General features: G+C 36.3%; 1 protein-coding gene across 3 annotated transcripts in view; it reads right to left on the bottom strand.

Annotated features, from left to right (window-relative positions):
* Window positions 1–6498: 6498 nt before the first annotated feature.
* The window catches only part of LOC140158613 (transmembrane and coiled-coil domains protein 2-like), an 81548-nt gene continuing 62166 nt past the window's right edge, over window positions 6499–25880 (bottom strand). For 2 of the 3 annotated variants that reach the window (XM_072181776.1, XM_072181774.1), the window contains exons 5-14: window positions 24398–24578; window positions 21915–22140; window positions 19450–19494; window positions 18534–18599; window positions 13821–13900; window positions 11969–12086; window positions 10545–10746; window positions 8936–9157; window positions 8197–8375; window positions 6499–7333 (exon numbers count right to left, since the gene is read on the bottom strand). In XM_072181776.1, the coding sequence (XP_072037877.1) occupies window positions 7201–7333; window positions 8197–8375; window positions 8936–9157; window positions 10545–10746; window positions 11969–12086; window positions 13821–13900; window positions 18534–18599; window positions 19450–19494; window positions 21915–22140; window positions 24398–24578 (1452 nt within the window). In that variant the 3' untranslated portion in view covers window positions 6499–7200. The remainder of the gene's footprint in view (window positions 7334–8196; window positions 8376–8935; window positions 9158–10544; window positions 10747–11968; window positions 12087–13820; window positions 13901–18533; window positions 18600–19449; window positions 19495–21914; window positions 22141–24397; window positions 24579–25880) is intronic. The other variant, XM_072181775.1, reaches the window with a different exon arrangement.

The raw sequence follows: 25880 nt of genomic DNA, 5'->3' as shown, positions 1-25880 counted from the left end.
TTTACATGTAAAAATTATTCATCAGTATACTGTTTTTCTCATACAAGTTATATAATTATTTAAAATAATTTGTGGTGTTGTTTGTGTATTTGTGATGCTTTATAATGCAAAATATTTTGTAATACTATGGGCCAAAGGCCTGATTGTATTTAATAAAATTGAACTTGAACTTGAACTTGACTCTATCTGGATCTGAATTAATCCAGATCCTTGCAGACCTGCATGGTTTGTTTGTTTGTTTGTTTATTTCTTCTTTATACTGGGTCCATATTCAGGGGAAAATTTAAGTATTCCCCTGTTCTTCCATATGGTCCATTTTGCATCCACAGATTCAATATCCAGACCCGACATATCACATCAACCTGTATGCATATACCATAAAGAGTCACACATATGAGCTCCCTTGACATAAGTTGAATTTTAATCAAATTAAATGTGTCCTGTAAAAATCCCACCAGCAAATAAGGGCACAAACCCTTAATTCTTGTTGGGATTTTCTGAGGAGAGAGCTCTCTAGTCTATGTGGACTTTGCCCTAAGGCAAAGGCAAATTTTTATGGTACTACAATTTAAAGTATGCATTGTGCTTTACAACAGTATACATATCAGAAACTATAAATTCTTGATGCATCAGTTTTTGAACTGAAGTAAAATTAAATGATAACATACATCTTGAAGTATGCCACAAATCTTCAAACCTCAAATGACTGACAGAAGAGTTGGAGTAAGGGAGCTTGTTTTTGAATTTTTATAATTTGGCATGTTTATGCAGCAATGTACATGTATGCATCCAAATACGTATTTCATATTGCACTAGCAATTCTAAATCAATCAAATTTGCACAAATTATTGAAAATGATTTTAAATGAATTGTTGGGGTGGCAAGTAATATACAGGTTAGCAAAAACTAGGAAGCAGGATTTCTTTTAGGCGGAGCACACACTTATCATTTGTGAACTGGGAGTGGCTTAATACTATTACCGACTATCGGTAGATCGCACATGCAGCACTGCCCAAGTAAATGATGGTCACTTAAAATAAGCCAATTTTTGAAAAGGAATCTTGTTTCCTTGTCCACCACCAAAGCTGTAAACACAATCTGATTAAAATTACATGTCCAATTTTGGGAAACACAATAAGAAGCACACCTGACACCAAGACAAGAAGGGAAAGTGCATACATGGATTACATTCACTCTTGGTCTAGCATCATACAATACTTTTCACACCACCTTATCAAAGCTGCAATGTCAGTATAACATAACTCACAATAGGATAATTCAAAATAAATTGTTTTAACAGCAATGCATAAAATGTCCTTAACCCCATGAGAACTACCTGCGGATTGGCCAAAATGAATATTGTGAGGGTATTAGTAAGATCATCTGCAAATGCAAGTTTGACCATGATGAATAGTTTAAAGCCTACTCATAATTGGCAATTGAAATGAGCATTTGAAGTTATCAACCAATCAGAAGTTCTGTTAGATGATCAGTAGTGTCCAGGGGGTTAAATTCTTTTGGCTACAAAGAGCAGTCTCAGACTTAATTATTTGTTTTTATCCTCTTGCAAAATAGTGCATTGCTACACACACAAAACACCTTTTGATAACACATGTATTAATATTTAACATTAAGAGAAAGAAAACCAGGGTTAAAATTGCACAATAATTAATTATCTCCTCCCAATACACAGCTGAATCCCTTCTCTATGGGAACACACACGATCATGCATTACTACCTTTGGTGTGATACTTAGAGTACCACTATACCATTTTATGTCTTGGCGAGTCGGAGATGTCAAAGCAATAAGGCAGCTGTTTCCCGCACATCTTTGTGGCATCATTAACCTTAACACTGGACCCTGCTTTTTGGGATCGGAAGTCAAAGAAGATCCAAAAAAGTCAAGGAGAAGAAGAATTTTGACTTGGCACCCCCGGGATTCGAACCTTTGACCCCCCGCATGCCAACCACACGATCATGGACCGGTAGATACATGGGTTATTGCTGCCCGCCAGCAATTCCGTGCTTTTATATAACACTTAGGGTGATTGCGCGCTATCATGAGACCCTGGGATTCATGCATGCGCAGAATTTTTCATCGTAAGATTTTGTAAGATTTTTGGGTGTTAGGGTTAAACATGTTTGTGTGCATGCCAGCAGTCTAGCCCTTTAAACTGCGCCCAATGATATGTGCACTGATGTCACCAATTCGCCAAGCTGAAAAATAGCATGCCATAGTGAATGATTATGGGATTACAAGTACAGTACTACTGCATTATTCATACTCTCTTCGGTTCCAAATATACACTGGATCATGGAAATCAAAACATTCGTTATTTTATAACAACAAATAAAAAATAGATTAGGTGTTATAGAGGCTGTCAGCCTTTTCCGCGGGATCCGCCATCTTGTGGGTACTGCCGTTCTGCATGTCATGCGTTAGACATTATGACCCCGATTATGCGGAAGTCACATCGCGTGACGTCTTAGCAACAAGGCACACCGTACCCACAAGATGGCGGTGTTGACGTCACAATGACTACCTCTATTAAGCTACATTTGTTGTTTGAGAAATAGACAATGAATGTATTTGGTTCGCATACTTGTGTAAAGCCTAGTTCTTTGATGCTGACGAGTCTGACTTGGGACTTGTGCATCAGACTCACCAACATCTCAACATGCATGCACTGATTTCTTTTTTAATTTAGTTCTTAACAAACTCCAACATCAACTAAATAACATTAGCAAATACTGATCACACTTTTGTATGATAATAACTATGATTTCAGCAAAGATTATTTTATAAAAATATTTTGCACAAATGTATTAAAATATGTTGCTTGATATTTACACACAAAAATTACCTCCATAGACAACTGCAAATTATATGTACTAACAATTTTGGTATACAAATACTTGCGCCATTTTTGATTACTACTAGCGTCTAGCAAATGATATTAAAATAATCAGGTTTGACAATTAACGATTTCAAATTTTCTAAACCCCCAAATTAAATGCTTACCAGTAATATCTAAAGACCCTTGAAATCTGCATGGACATAAGGTATTCCATAAATGTGATGAACAGCAAATATACATGTGTAAAAACAGTATCATTCCAGTAACTTTTTAAAATTAAAAAACAACCCAAAACCCACACATTTTATTATTAAATGAAGTGTGGAATAGAAAAAAAGTGCCCTTTTTTTAAAGGCAAATTAATCAATTGTAATAGAGAATTTGGTTTAAAGGCCCATTCAGTGATTTGCTCATACAGACGATCGTAAAAATCATCAAAATTCAGATTTTGGTACCTTTGTCATTGTCATAGATGTGCTAACATAGCCTGGCAGTGGTTCAGCCAAAAGCTGTGTATTTTAAAGACAAATTAAGGCATTTTACATGAATCTGTAATGACAGTATATAAATTAGCGACATATATTTAAACGGGCTTCAACTTCATCAATACTGCTGTTTTCTTCGTTTTTTGCCAAATCTTGCATTTCAAAAATACCAAATGACAATTTGAATGACCTCTCCTTCACTTTTAAGCAATTTATAAATAATTTTGAGTTTTTACACTTGTGCTGGGATCACTGAATGGGTCTTTAACAATAAGTCATTATTTTTTAATGTTTTGACACATTAGTATATACATTTTAGTTTTATTTAACTGATAAAGGGGTACATACTATGTATTTGGAATGATGACACTATTGTGTCAGCAACACCCCTGAACTATCTGTACTTGCTACAGTGTCACCCTATTAGACTTAAACGATTTGTGCATTTACATGCATGCCTAACTGCCTGGGTCATCAAAGAAGCAAAGTGAAGAACAGCAATGTTTTAGTTTGGTCCAATTTGAGCCTCATATAATGGAACTCTCCATGAGTATAATTTACAGAACTGCATGTTTACTTTTCACATTATAAGTAAGCTTATGGGGAGGGAGAACTCACTTTTAAAATTCACATTTTAGTGCACCTTTTTAATGTTTTTGAGTATTTTTGCATTTTTTAAAGGCAGAAACACAAAAAACTTCTGCTCCACAACAGCCAAAATGCAATAAAATAGAAATGAATTCCTCATAGTGCTCCTCCTTTTTACAAAGGTTTTACAAACTAGATTAGTTTGTTCAAAGTAATGGGGTTACATCAAAATAAGGAACATTAATTGCACATAAACATTATTAATTTGAGTTTATTAATAGATATATCTTTTACTCTTCAAAAGCCATGCAAGTCCTCCCACTATAATGAAAAACAGTATAAAAAGACTAGTTCGCGTCTAAAATTCTGACAACTAAACAGATAATGCCGTACTGCGCAGGTCGGCAACCAATCACAGTGCACCTTTGCCCTGACGTCAGACGCGATTTAGTCTTTTTTTATCTCTGTCTTTCATTATATGAAAGATTTCCACAGTTAAGAACCATCAAACATTTTGTACTGTGTGACAATAGTTAGGGTACAATGTATAATGCTCAAGCCTTGTCCATATTCATACACACATCTGAATAAAGTCCCAACGGTAAACTATGCATGTGGTAATATTCTGTTTCTGCTACTGTTTCAAATTCAGCTGAAACATTGCTATGCAAATTAAGTCTATCATGATGGCTCCATTTTCAGTGAATCGGCTATATATCTGCTATATAAAGTGTAGAGTAGTATGAATAGGTTTTGTATCAACCTAACAAGAAATTTTGTCCAAGTTATGGGAATAAAAATGAAAGAGATTTTTAAATAAATACAGCTAAAGATACAGATGACATTTGGCACTATAAAAGTGAAACCTATCTTTTGCATTTTTAGCAATCAACTTTGACCAATAAACGGGATTATCAGAAATTTGTGTACAAATCTTAAAATCTTCATTTTGATGTCAGATTTGCCTCTATCAGGTTGCTTTCTTGCCGTATGACCGCTCCATTAGCAAATCTATGCTTGTTCCTTAAAATGCAAAAACTGAATTTGAATGAATTTTAGGATGTTCTGGTTTTGCAAATCACTGATAACCTCTTGAAATGAATATTCACTACTTCCACAACAAAAGAAAAAGAAATCAACTTGCAAATGGTATAATTCTGTGATATAAATCTCACACACTGTACTGCCTTTTAACTCATGTTTATAATTAGATGCATTTCTTTCATTATCAACATCAGGGGTTCCCAAACACTTAACCGAGGTCGATAGATCACGGATAAAATGGGAAAAGTAACACAGTTCTGACACAGGGGTCACAAGTAGTTCAACTTTCAAGAACTGAGCTGCATTCAAAAATCTACAAGTGGTAAATCTGCATCAATGAGACACTATAATTTGGTTCATCTCAAGTTTGGTAGTGACGTATGTGCATATTTCCCATGCCGCAGTATCAAATCGCGCGCGTAAAGTTAAACGCTTTAAGTGTGCACACACAAGTACATGAGCATTTTGTTGGCACGGTTGCATCGCAACCGCGAAGAAGCATTGACGTCACTACCAAACTTGAGGTGAACCAAATTATACCAAATCAAGATCAGTAGAAGTCATGCTGGGAAATCTTTGTGGTAATAGAGGCCCTGCATGAAATTATCGATTGGCTCCAAACAAAGGATTTGAGCCGGTGTCCTTCAACGTAGTTATGGCGGAGTGCAGGGTTATGTGTGTGAGACGAACTGTCACGGTAGATTGCAAGCATGCTTTTGTTGAATGCATTTGAGTAGTCCGGCATATTTACAGGATGATACGTCACATGCAAGGCCTCTATAAGCTTTACCGACACAGTGCAGTATGATGCAAAATTCTGTCAGCTATGGAAGTGGCAGATTTTAATGCAGATCTACTCTCCCATGTAGATTATCCCCATGTTAATAACATCAAACCTTACATCCTTTACCCTATCTTTCACTATTATGACAGTGGTAATTATTCACTCTACATTCACTTATATCCAGGTGCAGAAAAACTCCTCACAAAATTCTTTGGGAAACAGCTGTTTAATAATAATGCCCTTTCATTCAATGTAAGCACACAACACTTCACAGAAGTGTGTAGATTATATAAAAAATGTTGCGCTCACAACATATTTATAATTTCTGTCAATGTCCATAGTTCAAAGGTGTCTCATGTTGTGCTATAAGCCATATGATTGATATGCATCATAATACAGTGGACCACAAATATTTTTCTAAATTAAAAAAAAAAATGGAAACTGAGAACAAAGTGTTTGGTATATTTAGGAATAACATCCAAAATCCTAAACTATATTTTAATATGTTCCCAATATGGTAATGGGAAAAGTGTTGAGACCGACATTGTGGTTGCTGAAATTACTGCATACAAAATATTGGGCTATTCCAGTTGAAAACTACACGTCCCCTACATAAGACATGACCTTAATCTCACACACAGGGGGATATATATTTCAAACAGAGTCACCCATAAAGGTAACCCCATTTGAAATTCACACTCCCTGTGTGGACGATAAGGTCATGTCTTCCATAGGGGTGTATAGATTTGAACTCAAATAGCCCATTGCAAGGGCCATATATTAGTCACAAATCATAGAGTCATATTTGTTACTGCCCAGCAGCACTGCTCACAGTTTCTCCATATACATCATCTGCAGTTTCCAATATTGCACTCGTCAAAAACATTTCCCCTCTACATAACAGGTAGTGCAATCACAAAGCGACCAAATGCTGCCAGCAGCGCTGTATACACAGTTTACACACACACATAATGTGTTTATATGTTTTTGTTAAATTTGGTTTCCAAAGAAACACACACACAATTAAATCAATATGCCGCAAAGTATATGATGATTTAATACGATCCACCACAAATGTTTTTTGTATAAACTGGGTAGAAAACTTTGGGTCCAGGACATGTAGATAATACTACGTCACACACACTCATCCATTGATCCAATAATGCAGCCATGAGAGCAACACTGCTACATGATGAGAGGTCTTCAACAGCCTCTTTCACAAGATCTACTACAGATGCTCATCCATAGATGCAATACAGCCATGTGAGGAAGCCGCATGATACAGGTCTTTAACATAATAGCCTCTTACACAAGATCAGCTACATGCTCACTATCAACTTGATGTTCAGCTGATGACTCCTCATTTCTGAATCAATGCATTAATCCATATTATAGGACGAATAAGTTGACACAAAATGCTTCAGTGGTAGTTATGCAAGATTTATCCCGTCCGTACATAGAATATACTTTGAAAGTTTTCAACAAAGCTCCTTGTAATGTCTTCTAGGAGTTCTCTACGTTGCCATACGATGACCAAAACCACACAGATGACAAGTGTTGTTATAAAGCGCCCCCTATAGTGTAATAAAAATATACAAAAGTGTTAACAGCTGGGTTGCATATCGCATATCATTGTTTTAATGATTTTTATGTCAAATCAAAACAAATGGGTTGAAATTTTATTTTTAGCACAATCTTTGTTTAAAAGTAAAATGACTTTCTAAGGTCTGGTTTAATTTCTTAGCTTTCCTTATGCGCTTCACATTAAAAAAAAATAATAACTGCAATAATTTCAATGATGAGAATTAGCAAAAGGCAGGGTTCCATAAACTCAATTTCAATTTGATGGAGAAAGCCCCCATAAATCCTAATATTTGAGTGTCTAGCCTGAATTTAGCGAAGAAATAATTTTATTTGGTGAATGGAAGCTGGATCTGCTACACTTCCTCTACACAGGATCAATGGATAAAGTGACCATAAAACACAACATCACTCTGGTATAAACCCACCCCATAGTTGTGCGATTTCACTCCAAAAAATGGGGATGGGCTTATAACCAGGGAGACGCTAGTACTTAAAATTTAAAAATACAAAAAAAAAACAATCTTCCCAATTTGTATAACATTCATGTCCGATGTACCAGTAATTTCAAATCATCTATATTGATGTTATATAAGTACGGTATATTTTGTTATATTTGTTCTTACATGTGAGGGCAAAGCATTGATTTTGTTTAACAACTTGGTCAAAATTACTACTGGGTTTATACCAAAGTGCACCTTTGTTTCGAGAATTATTGAAAAGTAGGGGGTGGGCTTATAGCTCAAGGCAGGCTTATACTTGTGTAATTACATAATAACCAAATTGTTAAAAGCACAGTGACTTTTTCTTAGGCACAGCAGGCTATTTGATCATATTTTGTGTGGGTAAGGCTTACCTTGATGACAAGAATGGTGAGATGGCATTATTGGCAGTTGAAATGATGACAAGTAATACGGCAAGTACGGCTAATACTACATTGATGAGTTTGGATAACAGTGCTTTGGCATTAGCACTCTGGTATCCTTCTAGTGTTATCACTTCTCGATGTTGTTGGGCTAATTCAATCTTGGATACCTGCAATTAAGCATATAGCAAAATATAAAATTAGAACTTCAGTACATACAAGATGTTTATCCACCCATCACAAAATAATATTTAGTAGCAATACATACAGACAAATCCACCGAGCCAAGTGATGGTCAGAATTTAGTTGGTCATGACTGGGTCCCCGGCGCACCAAACTGGTGTTGTGACTACCCAATTGGGTGGATTCAAGCTGCTTAAAAATTGATGTTATGTTGTATTGTGTTGTACACTTTCATCATTCTATTGTCTACGTTTAACACAGGTGATGAAATACAGTTTAAAATCCCCGCCAAGGACGCATCATTTCATATTTTAGGTGGGATATAACCGACGGGGACCCAGAGGTGTAGGAATGTGTGAAATTGGATTTGTCTATAGACAAAGCTTCATTAACTTATACCACAGTCCATGTGATCTGAGTTGGGAGTTTTTGCATCGCTCTTCAAGGTCAACATAAAATATCTATGAGATCTACTCATCAAAAATCTAATTGCTTGAATCTCATGAAAAGAAACGTTGAATAATATCAACTACTATCCACTACTTACTCTTGTTGCACATTGTTCTATTGAATCTTGTAAATCTCTGGCCCTCTCCTCTGACCTATATTCCAATCTCTCCTCTATACCGCTAAGCTCTTGTTGCACATTATTTAAGGAATGGTGGTGTAGTTCTGATAAATCAGCCAGCTGCTCTTCTAATCTCTCTGCTCGATACCTCTCTTCTTGGATGGCTTGGTTAAAGTACTGGTACTGGTTTTGTAGCTGATCCTGTTTCATAAATTCAAACATATATACGAGAACATAAGCAGTGGATTAAAGGTCCGTAACCCGATCGACAGCATCATCCCCGATATTTTTCATTGTTGATGAGGTTTTGGTATCACATAATAGATACTATTTTTCTCATTACTATCCTGAAATTTGGCGCCCCAAGTCGATGTATTTCCGGAGAAATCATGAAAACATCGGCCTCTACAAACTACCAATTTCTAAATACTAAAAAGTACTTGGATTTCTGGGTAGGGAATTAAGAATGAATAATCAGTCTCCTCAACAGCTACTTTTGTTTTGCGTCATTCACATTCTGTGAAAAGAGCGAACCACACTAACTGCTGAGGAGACTCCCCGGGAGACTGCAGCTTTACAGCGGTAGTATATAAGCTCTAAAAATTCCATCATGGACGAAGCCGGCTAAATAGCTCAATTGATTAGCGCGTTATGTTTTACCCATGAGGTACCCGGTTCAATACCCGGTAATAGTTCTCTTTTTCCTCTCCATTTTTAACCCAAAGTTTTTTACATTCATTTGAAATGTACATATTGCAAGAGGAAATATATTTTTTTCCTTTTTTCTGAAATAGTGCGAAAAAGAATTAAAAACAAAAAATCTGTTCAATCGTGCATTTGCAGCATTGTCGTCAGGTCTGTTTTGTTTTCGTCGATAATGGCATGGCTATTGCCATCATTTATACACAAAAATCTATCCTTTAAGATTCTGCTTAGCTGAGAATATTATTCTACTGGTAATTCAAATAATTTTCCTCTTGTAATCAAGTCATCTAGAGAAATTATTATAAATTTGGGAGACTTTTAACCCTAACCCAACCCATGGTTTCTTGAGTGAGACTCAGTCGGGTTAGGATTAAGAAGGCGTAAATTTGGGAGAACTTTAACCCTAACCCAACCCATGGTTTTTTGAGTGAGACTCAGTTGGGTTAGGGTTAAGAAGGCGTAAATCTAGGAAAAACATGTTAACTAACCCTACCCCAACCAATGGTTTTTTTGCTATCAGAATGGAAAGAAGAAACAAAAAAGGAGAGAAGATGAACAAAGAAGTCACTTGGCACCCCCAGGATTTGAATCTCGGAGCCCTCGCATGCCACACAGAAGATCACCGACAGGGGTTATGCTGACCAGGTCAGCGATTCCCTGGGTATATATGACTTAGGCCCATTGCGTCATCGCATCACATGGAATGCATGTGCAGTAGTTTTCACAGTGAGCTTTAGTGAGACTAAGTCAGGTTAGGGTTAATTCTAATCTTTGGTTTTTAATTTTACTTCTGTTTCTTGGTTATAACTTCCATATTAAATTCTGTCTAAATTTCATTGATGTATATTTAATTGTCTCATCAACTTGTTTCAACACAACTAACCTTTAATTCTTCTATAGTTTTCTGTAATCTAGAATTTGTAGCTGTAACCTCTTGCATAGTGGCTTGCAACAGATTCACTGTGCTAGCCAGTGGATGGTGATGATGATTATGATCTGCATCATCATCTTCTACTCGTCCTACATGGAAGACACCATTGGCGATAGAACTCGAAGTGGCTATACTCGACGTCTCCTCGCCATCTCTGTAACAAAATTCATTTTTATGGTCATTATTTACAGTTCTGTAATTTGTTTTTCTACATGATTCAAATGATGCTTAGAGGTACTACACCCTGGCCAATTTGTGCCTATTTTTGCATTTTTCTCAAAAATTATAGCGCATTAGGGACAATGAGATATGTATATTATAGGGGCAAGGACTACAACTACTGCACTGGAATTTTTTATTTCAGTACAGACAACAGTTGTGGAGTTACAGTCAAAAATGAGGGAATACCAATATTTGATCAATAAATCGATAACTACTTGCTTTGAGTTGCTGAATTTTCAGTACAGTAGTTGTAGTCCTTGCCCCTATAATATACATATCTTACTTGTCACCAATGTGCTATAATTTTTGAGAAAAATGCAAAAATAGGCCAAAAAATTGGCCAGGGGTGTAATACTTATAAAGGTTTTTACAAAAACCACTATATGCCGTAAAGTATGGAACCAAATTGTGTATTTCATGGTTTGTTTTAAGGCAATTCCTACTTTAACAAATAGGAATACTCATCAGTATCATGTTTATATTAATTTCTTATTTAACCTGGGTGAATTATTTCTACAAGTACACTGTCGGTTATCACAGTAACTGTGCAGCCAGCCGGTCCCTGTGTGAGTGGTTGCAACTAATCCCTGTGTAAGTGGTCATGCCCAGGGTAGAGTGTACATTATACAGACAGCTAGGTTTTACCATGTGGTGTTTACCATGTAGTAACAAATGGTGATAAATCAATGAAGTATGTACTGACACTGTGATAGACGATGGTGTACTTGTAGAAATACTATAACTTATTATGAATTCCCATCAAGAAAGCCTATCAACTTGTTATGTGAGATGAAAACATATAAAATTGAATCAAATTGATTTTTTTTGGTAAACTTGGCCACAGAGAATACCAATAGCATGAACACTGTAGTACCTCCAGAAATTTGTCAAATACTTCAGGTCAAATTTTAGACCTAACTTTACCACTTGAAATCTATTGCAAAAAACGCTATCACCATAGACAAACAAGAACTGTTCTGTTAGTGTATCTGTTGACTTACAACTTAGTCATTGTAACAGGGAGTGACAAGGACCGCTGTTGCTGACCACTGGGAGGCTGCTGTTGCTGACCATAGGGTTGGTGGTTATCTTCTTCATCTACAACAGAATACATTGGTTTTGGATAAACTATATAATAATAAAGACTGACTTACAATTTCTCAGGCATTGGTGTGTACCAACTAGTTCTTGATTTGTTTTGTTCACGGTGGTGCTGGTGCTGATGGTGGTGGTGGTCTGATCGTGGATGGTGATCGGAATCATCATCTTCATCTATGATATGATAAGGGATGATATAATTAAATATCATCAATAAATATGATGATGTTTCAGCCAGGATGTCACTTTATCATTCTTGAAGAGGTTATATGAAGCAGTTTGATAACACAGGTGCCCTGTTCAATTCTTGGTGAATCTTAGTATTGATTGTCTCAACTGCATTTAAATCCAAGCTCCCTCTGAATGAGAATGATGTAGAGAGTGACAACACGGCTGAAACCTGGTATAATTAGTATGGTATGATATGAAACACCATGATTATAGTCACCCGATGCATGTAAAATCATTCATGGAGTGCAGGTTTTCTATTACAAATTTGTAGGGGGGAAAGCAGTATTTTACAATGTGTTGTAGTCATTGTGTGGGGGTATTCGGTTTCCCTTGGGATGTGCTTGAGGCAATGCAAGCACTAACAGGATAATACTAATAATTAGTGCTGTATTTTTCTGGAATGGGGAGTAATGGCAAGATTGCTACTGCAACCCAAACTGTACCATGATAATATACTTGAGGCATTGATGAGCAGGAAATAAAGTGCTATGCAGCTTATTAATGTTGAATAAGAATTGGCACTCAATGTTTAATTAAGTGTTGGATGGTGAGTGGATGAAAAAGGTGGTCAGATGAAGGTGATACCAGAAAGTCCCTATAGGTTACATGGATAAAATCCTGGAGTTTAATTTGATTGAAAGACATTGATTCACCATCAATCTTCATTGCAAATGTTGGGAGACTTCATGTTACAATACAATGTAGATCTAAAATAAATCAAAGTGTTTGCATGTATCAGTGTGTTTTGGGATTAAAGCAGTAGCCTTTGTTCAATGATTCATGATTCTGGCCAGACACAAATTGTCCTGAGCTTAAGTTGAAGTAAAAAACAATAAAATATACTGCAACATCAAATTTGCTGGTGTTATGTTTTGCTTTATCTCTGTGTTTTCCTTCTTTGAAAAAAGAAAAAAAAACAGGTATGAGCTGTATATGATATGTAATTTATAGGGTCAAGTGAGTGTTTCATGTTGACTTGATTTGGGGCATGAATGTATCCAGATATTTTAGACATGAATGATTTTTACATCTTATGCAATGAGAACCACAAGCACAGAATTAGAGAAGGAGAACCGGGACTCCCTATATCGCCACAAAATTGCGCCATCAGCTATGGAGAGAAAATTGGGGGTATTCAGGTCCTTGCCAACGGTGTGCGGAGATGAACATCTGTGCATCTCTCAAAAGTGCCCATCATCCATGTCGTGCTTGCATTGCCTCAAGCGCATCCCAAGGGAAACTGAATACCCCCACTTTTTGCTCCATGCCTGTATCAAGATGGCTGTTGAATCCCAGTTCTCTTTGTCTAATTCTGTGGAACCAAGCAACATTCCAAAGGTTGTTTCACAAAATGCTTGATTCAGACAATTAATTTAACCATATACATTCATGAAAAGTCGATATGGATTAGCCAGAAGGTTTTGTTTTATGGGTCATTTACTCAAGGTTTTATTCTGAATTAAGTAATCCATAAGAATGAATGATACCTTCTGCAGGGTTGTGATGATTTCAAGACCAATATCACCATAATCCTACGCAAGACAGAATGAATGATTTTTGCTGGTTCAGTTTAGAACACACAAAAAGAGAGACAAAGAAAACTATGAATGAGTAGAGGATCAGTTGGGATATAGAAAGTGAAAGAGGCAGACATGAAATGAATTCCATAGGACTCACCTGTATTGTCTATATTATCTACACTGCCTAATTTTGTTTTTACTTTGTTGGCTAAATCTTTGGGTTTGGCAATCACGGCACTGTAAGGAAAACAGTATAAGATAACATAATTAATGAAAACACATTTTATTCATACATTCCATGGAAAACACAAAACTGTTGAACTGAACTGCCACCATTTTTATACCACCTTTTCTGACATAATCTGAGGCTTTAAAAACTGACATAAATTAAGCCAGGAAAAAAACCCTACCAGGTATAAGGTTTCATAATATTGTGTTAGTTCCATTTTGGTAGAGAGCACCACTATGAAAACAACCAAATGATGAAGATGGGAGAGGAGTTTGTTAGTAGCAAATCACAAGAATAATGTAACCAATTTCAAACATCAGATGAAATCAACATCTGAATATATTTTCTCCTGAATATAACAAAAATATGAATTATGCCATCCCTGGACTGTGGAACAATTGGGTTAAGTGATCAAACAACCTAGTTGTCTAAAAATACAATAATCTTTGCATATTTACTCTAATTTGATGTGCTGATAAACTCAGCACATTCTATCATAGGGTACATGTATGTGCTCAAGTTGGACATATAATTCTGAACCACAGTTTTATAGCAAGGATTTTATCACAATTGTTTTACATAACAAATTCAATGATTTAATAAAAGCAAAATGATAATGATTCTTATTAAAGCCAAGCTTTGTACTGTCAGCCAATAATTAGCAAAATAATTATACTGATATCACAAACACAAATATAACAAGCAATCAAAACATGTAAAGGGAAGCAAGCAATTAGCTATTTCATGTACATAAACCCAGTGTAAAATTGCAAGTTGAAATAGTAACCACATACATTAATGCTCTGCGTGCTAGTCATAAGCTTCAACATAAAAAGACCAAGTTTTGAGAAATTTTCTCAAAATATCAAGAGCTATCTTAAGAACCTCTGAACCAATACTAGGCTTGATTTTGATTTAAACTTTTGATCAAACACAAGGAATTAATTCCTACCTCGGAATTTTCAGATGGTACTCCATCTTTCATCAGCGAGTGAGTGACTGTATCAGGTCATCGGTGATCTTTTGACCTTTGACCTGATAACAGACTCGTGAGACTCCTGAGAGTTTGAACCGGCCCCGTCTTTGTTGAGAGATGGTTGGTTGGCTCAGGAGTCTCGAGTCTGTTATCAGGTCAAAGGTCAAAAGATCACGACCTGATACAGTCACTCACTCGCTGATGAAAGATGGAGTACCATCTGAAAATTCCGAGGTAGGAATTAATTCCTTGTGTTTGGATCAAAAGTTTAAATCAAAATCATGATTTATACCAACACAGATGAACTTTCATGAACAATACTAGGCTTGTTTGTACTCATTTTAATGTATTTTTCATGCTGATTTCAAATATGGTCATGACAATTTACAATTCTGAAATTTTTGAAAAATTCAAAAAAATTGAAACTTGTCGTCTGCAGTCGACACCAGCGTGGAGAGAGTTAATATGTGCTTTGTTGTATTTATCTCAAAATTGTATTACATGGGAGACTTCAACATGTTTTATGTTTTCAAGATGTTAAGGCCACGTGGCTTCATGATGAAATCGACTGACATTTGAATTAATTATATTATTGGTTGTTAAAATGTCATATGGTTACTTCTAATTTCCATGCTTCACAAAATTACAATCGGGAAAAAGTGCAATTGCTCAGGACAGTGAGATATCACAATTATATTCAATATTCCTTTTTCCAAAGTGAATCACTGCAGTTTGTGAGGTGAGCTGTGGGGTATGTGGAAGAAAAATAAACCAACATTAAAATATTTCTACCAGGTAATTCTGGTCACCATGCAATTCTTTCTCCAAGAACATGTTATAATGGTGGTATGCTGGAGGCAAGAAAATGTTGTGTGCTGTCTGATAACTATTATTGTGCTTGCATCAAAAGTACTAATCACTTTTGCTCAAACATGGTGCAGGATGATTCAACTTATAATCCAGAACTCTTATCCTTTCAACAGTTCGTATTCAAACACCAGTGCTCCCTCTGTTGGTAGCCATGCATCCACAACTAGAGCCCTGCAGGTCTGGACTTTCTTTGCCCTGATCCCAGACTTCCACATCCCATCTAACCCTGAACCCAACCCGAACATTTTAAGATAAAACCTATGAATTCCGACCCGCAAGTTTTATTTTCTAAACCGAACCGTCCCTTTATGTCAATAGCCAGGAATAGCGAGTCTATGAACTTCCGAAGCGACTCGTCAGATTCAGTTCTTACTCGCAAATTGTTGCAAACTTGCAATCATTACATAGGAACAGTGTAGTGCATCACCTGTGTCAGAGACTTACAGTTTAACATAAGGAGAGGAGTATTTTAAATGGATGAAAACTTGCAACATTCCGGGCTTGCATTTCCTGAAATGTTACATTGATTTTTTTTCTTATTTATTTATTTCCACAGCAGCATGAATGTAAAGTGGCCCGATTCACTCGGTCGGACATCCGGGAACATTGTCCCCTTTGCACAAGCGCGCGCATAGCAACCAGCTCGAGAAGGGGAACTGCACATGCGCACACTGGTTTTACAAGGCTATTTCCCCTTTGTGATGTCAGCCCGACCGAGAGAATCCAAACAGACCTGCCCATACCAGACTGGTAAATATGTGAAAGATGGATCCCCAGGTTTCGCGTTACCACACAGGGCCCTACCCACAATGCCCCCAAATTAAGCAGACATGGGTCTCTATCCAAAGCAAACAAAACAAACAAATCAGTCACCCACCCAACAATGTTTTCTCTTTTATCTACTTTGCATTTTTATATCATTATGAGTTTGGATTCATCTCTTTGGAACATGAATTATTGGCAAACTTGGGATTCACTGTGCGCACTGTATTATTAACCAACCATGTGTGCCCCCTCTTTCCCCCACATATCATGTGATCACAAAAATAATTGATATGCTGCACAAGAGCACCAACATGTTCACTTATTCAAGAGAATTCATGCATGATATGAATTTAATAAAGAGACAAATTCAAATCAGACATTGAGAGTGTGTCAATCTCGTAATGATATAATCTACTATCGCTATAGTTTCTGACAAAATTATACAACTAATAAGATATGGTGAGGATTTTCACTAATCCATCTTCAAAAACACTACCTATTCTATATAGCATGACACTTGCCTGGTATTTTTGACTAATGGAAACAAAATATACAGCAAATAAATGATAATAGCAGTAGAATATAAAATTTTAACAAATTGGAATGTTGGCATCTGAAGATATTGTTAGCTTTTAAGTATACCTATTATTTGTTCAACTCTATTTATGCAAAAAATGCTTGTTTTATATTAGTGCACATGTCAATGAAATCTGAACTTGCACAAACTTACAAAAACACATGCATCAGTCAGGCAATATGCAAAGTACACCAGGTGCTAGGCTAACTATTTGTGCCATTCTATTTCAACCCAAGGTGTTATAAGCCTGCCTATTTAGTGCTCAACAAATTTAATGAGTTCATATCCATCAAAACATCCTGTTTGTGACAGATAGCCCAAAACCCACACCACAAATTTAATAAGTAGAATGTCAAAGTCCTCCAAGGAAAACACCCTCAGCATTTAAGTTAACCTTTTCATCCGAGTGCTTTAAAATGCAAGTGTGCAAAATTTGATATGGGTAAATCATACTCAAAACTTGAATTGATGGCTCAGCGGCAGAAAGGCGTATCTCCATCTAGCTGCTGTGTATATGATTGCCTGTTATGAGTTCACTCAATGCACAGTGCATGCCCTATGCAAGTGAAAGTGTGCATGCAGCATGCTCTACTGAACATACAATCATATATACAGCAGCAAATGGACCCATCTTGCTGCCATTGAGACATCAGTAAGTTGAACATACCACACCCATAGCTGCAATTAACACCATTGAGGTTAATTCTTCTGTGTGCAGCGCTGTGGACTCTCTTCCAATAGTTCACCATGTAAGCTAGGTGACAAACCGTGAACCAGGTGCTGTGACTTTATCACCACTATGTATCTCATTATACTTCACATTCAGAACCATCTGAACAGCACTCCCCATAGCGCTTGGCACAGAAAGTTTAACCTTGATACTACTTGGGAGGGGGCGAGTTGAATGAGATTCTTTTTTAAGAAATTACGATGCCAGGAATCAATGGAATTTGACCAATTTTTTTGTGCATAGATAAGGATGATTTTCAAATCAAATTTGACATGCGTGGCTCATGCAAAACTTTATTCATTGTGTGTACTCTGTATTACAAGCCATAAGGGTCATGATGCTGTGCATCAGCACCCTGGATCAACATGTTGCAAATAATTAGAAACACAGTGTCACAATTATGTCCATTATGGCATGCAATGCATACTTGCAGGGGGGAAGGGGCAGAACCAATTCTACATCTTTTGAAACTTTTGCTCAGGGAAAATTGATGACATCAATGAACAAGTGCATATGAGTATTGAGTACACTTGGTTTTGTTTTTATTTTATTTTTTAATTTAGCTAAGACAGCAACCTTGCAAGGGAGACATTTTTTGCGCATTTTTATTTTAAGAAATGGAACAAAAATACCGTAAATGGATGGCAACAAGCACATGCGACAAGACTGATCTAGGTGCAACGACTAATTCTCCTTTAACTAAATCTAGGGGAGTCAACTTGCCTGCTTGCACTGTGGGCAAATTCTTGGAGACCTGTTAACCCACCACCTATTTTGTCGGCCATACCCCTGAGAAAAATGAATATGCATGATTATGTAAACTAGCAATTGGTCACTGATTGGTCAATTAATATAGTTATATTTAACGGTGTTTCTGATGACCAATTATGAGATGGTAAAGTGTGGGGTTGTAATATAAAATTTGTTGGTAACTTTATGAAGGAGAAAAATATGGACACAGCAACTTTTGAAAAAGGCAATAGTTTTAAACATTTACGCACAACTTCAGTTTTTTCAACTGTAAATATGCTTCAGAGTGATTAAACATAATGCAAATGCATTAATATATAACTCTTGTGTGAAACAGGCAAACTTTGCTATTACTTAATAGTAGCTTAAATAACATGTTTCTTGATGCAATGCCAGTGAAAATGCAATGTTATTATTGCTCAAGATTAATACAATCATCTTCGAACAAGGACATTCAAGATATTTGTTAAATGCCTAACATAACAGTTAATAAAAACTGAACATTTTGTTGCATAGATTAAATAAATTATTGAAATGATAAGTGTCAATACATTATGATGATGATGCAAAAATGTCATCTTTTTTATTACTATTCACATTTGGATGCATCAAACTTTTATCATTTGTCAAAGCCAATATTGACCTTTTTTACTGTATCCCATAATACAGTATTCTGAGCGGTACATACTTCTGCCGATGATATTCTCACATGTGCACCATGCTCAAAGTTGAAATGCACAGAAATTAGAGAAAACAACCCTCTGCAAAAGAATATTATGGGATGTATGTAAAAAGGTACAGTAGCTAGCACTACTATTTAGATAGTAGTATAAAAAGAAGTTTGAAAGATTTCTTAAACAAACATTAGTTTCAGTCCAGTAACACTTACCCTGATAGGCCTGTAATTCCTTCTTTTATGTTGTCTCTTACACCCCTATATAAACAAAAAAATAAAAGACAATCTCATGGTCAAGGAAAACGTGTTGCATGTCTACAACATCATATTCACAATTTGTATGTATGGTATTTTCATTGTTTGATTTGAAACCCAGTGAAATGGAATGTCATAATAAGCATTTTTATCTCTGGCAAAAGACAGCAAAGAAAGACCACATCTTTTTCTGTTTTTTCTATAATAACCAAGAGATTATAAACTCAAAGGGCCGGTTTCTCAAAGCATGGCTAGTGGTCAGGCTTCCTACACCATCAGGCTTGAGCCCATTAGTCCTATATTATAGTACTTACAATTTCAAATCGTACATCACCTAGGAAGATCAATCAATAAAATGGATCCACATTGGTAGGGCTAGCCTACTGGCTTAGGAAGCCTGACCACTAGCCAAGCTTCGAGAAATCGGACCAAGAATCCAAACTCGGAATAGTCATGTGCGTAATACAAAGGTAAATCCACTATACACTGTATCTCTGGTATTTATCCAAAAGCCCAAAAGCGAACAGTAAGTGGCTTTTTGCGTGTGTATTACAGGCAGAATGCAGTCAATTTATAAACATATTTAAAAACATGTTTGTCTGCAGCATGTCAAAATAATCCAGAGGCATACTATTTTGCCCTCAATGAATGAAACATCTTTTCTGTAATAACCACATATTCAATTGACATCAAATGTGTGTATTGGGCTATTCCAATTGAAATCCATACACCCCCTATGGAAGTCATGACCTTAATCTCCCATGCAGGGAGTATAGATTTCAAATGCAGTCACACATTCAGGTACTATATTTGAAATTCTCACTCCCTGTGTGGAAGATTAAGGTCATATCTTCCATTGGGGGTGTATGGATTTCAACTGGAATAGCCTATTCTGATCTTCATTCCATTTGGGTAAAAATGGTTGCTTAGGAACACGCTTTTGTTAAAACATGTGTTTTTTTCTCCTTCCTGTCATATTATTGAAAGCAAACATTTTCAGTTTCGTTCAAAAAATCCAAGAGCTATATCCAATTACAAACAAAAATAATACAAAATAAGCTCACTTCCTTCCTCACCCAACAACCACCAGTATAGAAATCCAATGTGCAACTTATTTTCATTAAGCACACACCATATGGCTATGCAGAACTTGGTAACATGATATGGTTGATGTAGAACAAAGTAAGGTCATATTGCAAGTTCTAATTGAATCTAACCATTCTCCTATAAGTGGTTTATATCTCAGACCACTTTGTGATTTAAAATATGCCAGTGAAGGCTGGACTACAATTTTGAGGCACACATGCATACCTGGATTCTTGACATTTATTTATGAAAATAAATGTGTGATTACTTATTGGTTTGTACCTTATTCTTGACATTTATTAATGAAAATAAGGTCTGAAGTCTGAAAGCATTATTAGAGACAAATGTGTGATTACTTATTGGTTTGTAGCCTATTTTAAGATTGAAGAATAACTCAAGAATACTCACACATTCTAACACTAACTTCTCCTAACCCGATCCTAAACATTAACCCTAACGGACAGCGTATAGCTTGTATTCTGTGCAGGTATTGCTTATTTTGTTTACTTGAAACAAAATAAACAAGGGCCACAAATTAGTGCAACTTGAGCTAAAAATTTGCTCTTTTACATTATTGGTTTGAATTTGCTCTTCTAATAATAATATTGATTCTTCTTACAAGATTCCAATAGTTTCCACTTTTTTCACCCTCCCTTCTTTTTTAGTCCAAAATGAATAAGTTAAGACGGGTTGACGAAACTCCTTGACCCTCAATCTTCCCCGGTGTAATCACTATCTTGAAATGGTTTGCACAGAAACAAGAATAACATCAAGCAGTTGTACCATTTTCACCCTGATGTGGCAGTGAAGTCAGTGCGCTAGCATTCGCTCGAAGTACTGGTGTACACATGCACATGCTTAAAGACACCACATAGATGCACAAATGAAACAGCTGCTTCAACGCATTGACGTCACTGCCACATCAGGGTGAAAAATTGGATAGTGTAAGAAGACCCTATATGCAATAGCTGCCCTATAGACATTTGATAATTTCTGCATTTTATATTATATGCATATAAATATGTAACATTGGTAGCTATATAGCAGATGGATTGCACGAACCCCTTAACATTACCCAGACTTGCTTGGTTTCAGGATCAGATTAGCAGTAGATCACTTTAGCAAGATTTCAACTCGACTCCCAACTCTATAGACGAATCCAACAAGCCAAATTCCTACACCTCACTGGTGGCCATAGCTGGGGACCATCCATCCATTTTACGCGATGCCAGTATCATAGGCTTGCAGTGTTTACCGCTCCTGTCATGCGGCGCATAAGCTAGTTTGGCTTGTCGGATTCATCTGTATCTCTCAGATTACCCACACTGATTACTTACTTTAGCCCTAGTGACATCCCATGTAATACTTCCTTGGGTTTCTTTGGACCAACATAGCCATTGATTTCTAATTCTACTAGTCTTTTATGGTATGCTTCTAGCTTTTTCTGTAGATGTGCCATTGTTTGATTTGATTTTTGGTTTTTCTTCTCAAAAACTTGTTTTATTCTCAAAATCTGCACTTTGTCTGCATGTTCTGCTAAGGCCAAGTACTCGGTTACATTATCTGTAAATAAACAAGAAAATATTACAATTAATAATTAAGTATTCTTAAAACATTTTTTATGACATATAAAGTGACCTTATGTTAAGCTAATTTTAATATTCTTTTGACTTACATTACATAGTTTATGCATGGTCAAAAGAGCTACTATTATCAACCATGCAATGAGCTAAGGGGGAAATACTAATTACTTGAATCTACCGATGACCTCGTCGGCATCACCCATAAGCCTTAGAAACCTGTTTTATGTAACACTATTCCCAACAGGATTTATCTTTGCACATAAAACATGATCAAGCATTAATTTAACTCCATACTGTATTGACACTATTAATTACTAAACCGTTATTTTCAATAGGTAGGGTTCAATGCCCCTGCAAACAGGTGCAGGGAATATTCACCCATCAAGTATTTTTTAGACAATTTTCTGACACATATTATCTCCCAATATAAGGCAATGAACCTGGCTTTCCTTTTTTTAACCAGATTGTTAAAAGTCAATGACTGCTTACAACAACACTTCTTTTGATGTCATGTCTGCTTTGTCGGCAGATCTGAGGCCGATTTATAATAAACTGTACTTGATGAAACTTTATAAAATGCAATGATTTTGGTTTATTTAATATTCTGAACACTGCAACAGGTTTACTGGTTCATAGTTTTGAAATGTCAAATGTCATTTTCAGTAACACTTAAAAATATTAACATGTTTCCATTGCTTTAAAAAGATTTCCATTATGGTCATATATTTCTAAGAATTTATATTAACGGGTAAATGTTTACTGCTAAATAATGCAAGATGAACAATTTACACTAAAAGGGAAATAATTAAATTGCACAAATAGTTAACAGTATAGGAGGCCTATCTCTCCAATAATACTGAAATTTCTCTACAGAATATAAGTAACTAGAGCGATAACCGCACCATAGCTGAACCATGTGGCTTCAGCAGTATATTGTGGTAGGCCTATACCACTGTCACCCCATGGTCACCCGGAGTCTGTAATGGACATAATCTTGAAATGCTACAAAGGTATGACCGGCCGAGTGGTGTTAATAAAAGAGGAAAAGTAAAGAATATAAAATAAACTAGAGCAACTGTGCCCTTTGCAAGGGCACTAAGTTAGGCGGGTGACTGTGACGATCTGATCAAGCAGCAATACTGTGCTGGATAGTATTCATTTTAATAAGACTGTTTCATTCATTGCCGTTTTAATATACCTTGATCGTGGCATTTTGAAACCTTGAATTTTGACCTCAGTATGACCCCCTTAATGACCTTAAATGAATTTTAAAATATTTAAAACATGTTAAGCATGTCATAAGGATCATTGCATTTAAATTTCTGCTCAATTGAAGCATTTTGAAAACTTGACCTTTGACCCCTTTATGACCCCTTAATGACCTTAAATGAATCTTAAAATGTTTTTGGAATGTTTAGAATGTCATAAGGATCATTGCATATAAATTTCAGCTCAATTGGAGCATTTTGAAAAACTTGACCTTTGACCCCTTAATGACCTTAAATAAATTTTAAAATATTTTGCACATGTTTAGAATGTCATAAGGATCATTGCATTTAAATTTAAGCTGAATCGGAGCATTTTCGGTTAAAATGACCTTTTTTTACCCCTGTGACCCCTGGATGACCTCTGACGATTGGAAATATTTTTATTATATTCTTTATGTTTTTCTCTTTCATATGACACCACTCATGGGGTCACACCTTCGTGGCATTTAGAGATATGTCCATTTCAGACCAAAAGGTTAGTTAGGGACCTAGGGACCTAGTAACCTAGTAACTTAGTAACATAGACAGTTATAGGCTGATACCATTTCATGGTTCAGCAAAAATAAAGCCAATCATAAGCACTTGTATCGTTTAGTTTAATTGATCTCACTCAATATTCACAATTGCAAAGTCTGTGAAAACCAAGGGTCCAACTAGAAATAGACTTTTTTTAGAAGCTACAATATTTCAGAATTGAAAAATTTATTCATTGAAATCAACTGCTATAGCAGTGGAAATATTTGCACAATTTATTTTTTGCATTTTGCCAGTTTTTAACTGAGCCATTTGATTTAAATTTGTGATTTTAAGCTTACACAGACTGATACAGAAAAGGAATATATAATTTGCGCATTGTTATTTTTAAGGTAGTTGCTTGGAAGCCAAAACGCATTATAATAAATGCAGCGTGAAAATGTGCACTTTTCCAGTAATTTGATTCAAGAATAAGAGTCATGATTCTTATCTTACCGTCTTTGACTTTTTGCTCTGCTTTAATGAGCTCTTTGGTTCGTTCTATCTTGCGTAATGTCTCCTCAATGTGATGTCGTGTCCTTGTGGGATCAATGGTTGTTGAACCGCTGTCTGTCTCATCGAGGGGATCGTTGTCTGAGCCATACTGCATGCTGGGAAGCGAGCCAAGTGGCTCTCCCTGTTAAGAACAAAAAAAGTTAACACATTAAACACTGTAAAATTCTCTTACTTTCTGATATGATCATATTACATAAAAGCACAATATAAAGTTGATATTAGCATGTAGAAATCTATGACAATAATCAAATAAATGAATGAAAGGAAGGAAGGAAAGAATGCCCTTACAAACAGATCAAGGTATGTGAGGCTACTGATCATCAGGTAAGATGTAACTTTTACCGATGTCCAAAAACATCACAAAGAAACATCAATCTCCGTGGATCAACAGAGAGATAAGAAGTAAACTTCGGAAGAAACATCGTGCCTACAATAGGGCAAGGGAGTCGCAAAAAGATGGTGACTGGGAGAAGTTTAGAGAAATTAGGAAAGATGTGAACAAAAGCACGAAGAGATCTTATCTTGATTATGTGCGCAACAAATGCCTTGAGTCTGAGAAACAATTTTACAGCTTTATCAAGAAACTCAAAACTGAAACAGTTGGCATACAAAGCCTGAAAGAGAATGGAAGGCTGACATCAGATAGTAAAGGGAAGGCAGACATACTAAATAGACAATTTGAGTCCGTATTCACCAACGAGGATCCAATTGACAGGGTGAAAAACATCACCACACACACTTACCCAGTTATGCCTGACATGGTGATCAACAGTGACGGAGTAGAAAAACTACTAAAGGAGCTGCAGCCAAATAAGGCAGTTGGACCCGATGGAGTTTCAGGGAGAATATTACAAATGGCAGCACAAGAGCTTGCCCCAGGACTCACACTGGTGTTTAACAAATCTTTATCTACTGGTAACCTGCCTCAGGATTGGTTAACAGCTAATATAACACCCATATACAAAAAAGGTAACAAAACAACACCAGCTAATTATAGACCAGTGTCAATCACATCAATACCATGCAAAATCTTAGAACACATCATCCACAGCAACACAATGAAACATCTGGACAGACACTCAATACTAACGAGTTGCCAACACGGTTTTAGGGCTAAACATTCATGTGAGACACAATTACTCCAAACAGTGCATGATTTCTCTACTTCACTTGACAAAAACACACAAACAGATGCAATAATAATGGATTTTAGCAAAGCCTTCGACTCGGTACCCCACAAAAGGCTATTACTGAAGATGGACAGATATGGAATAACCGAATACGCATACTTGGGTAAAAATTTCTTGACAAAAGCGTAAACAGAGGGTGGTTGTTGATGGAGAGCATTCAAATTATGTTGATGTGCGTTCGGGCGTGCCACAGGGCACCGTGTTAGGCCCATTACTCTTCCTGCTCTTTATCT

Source organism: Amphiura filiformis, chromosome 8, assembly GCF_039555335.1.
Source record: "Amphiura filiformis chromosome 8, Afil_fr2py, whole genome shotgun sequence".
Lineage (NCBI taxonomy): Eukaryota > Metazoa > Echinodermata > Ophiuroidea > Amphilepidida > Amphiuridae > Amphiura > Amphiura filiformis.
The sequence above is the reverse complement of the archived record's forward strand: the minus strand, read 5'-3'. Positions and strand labels throughout refer to the sequence as shown.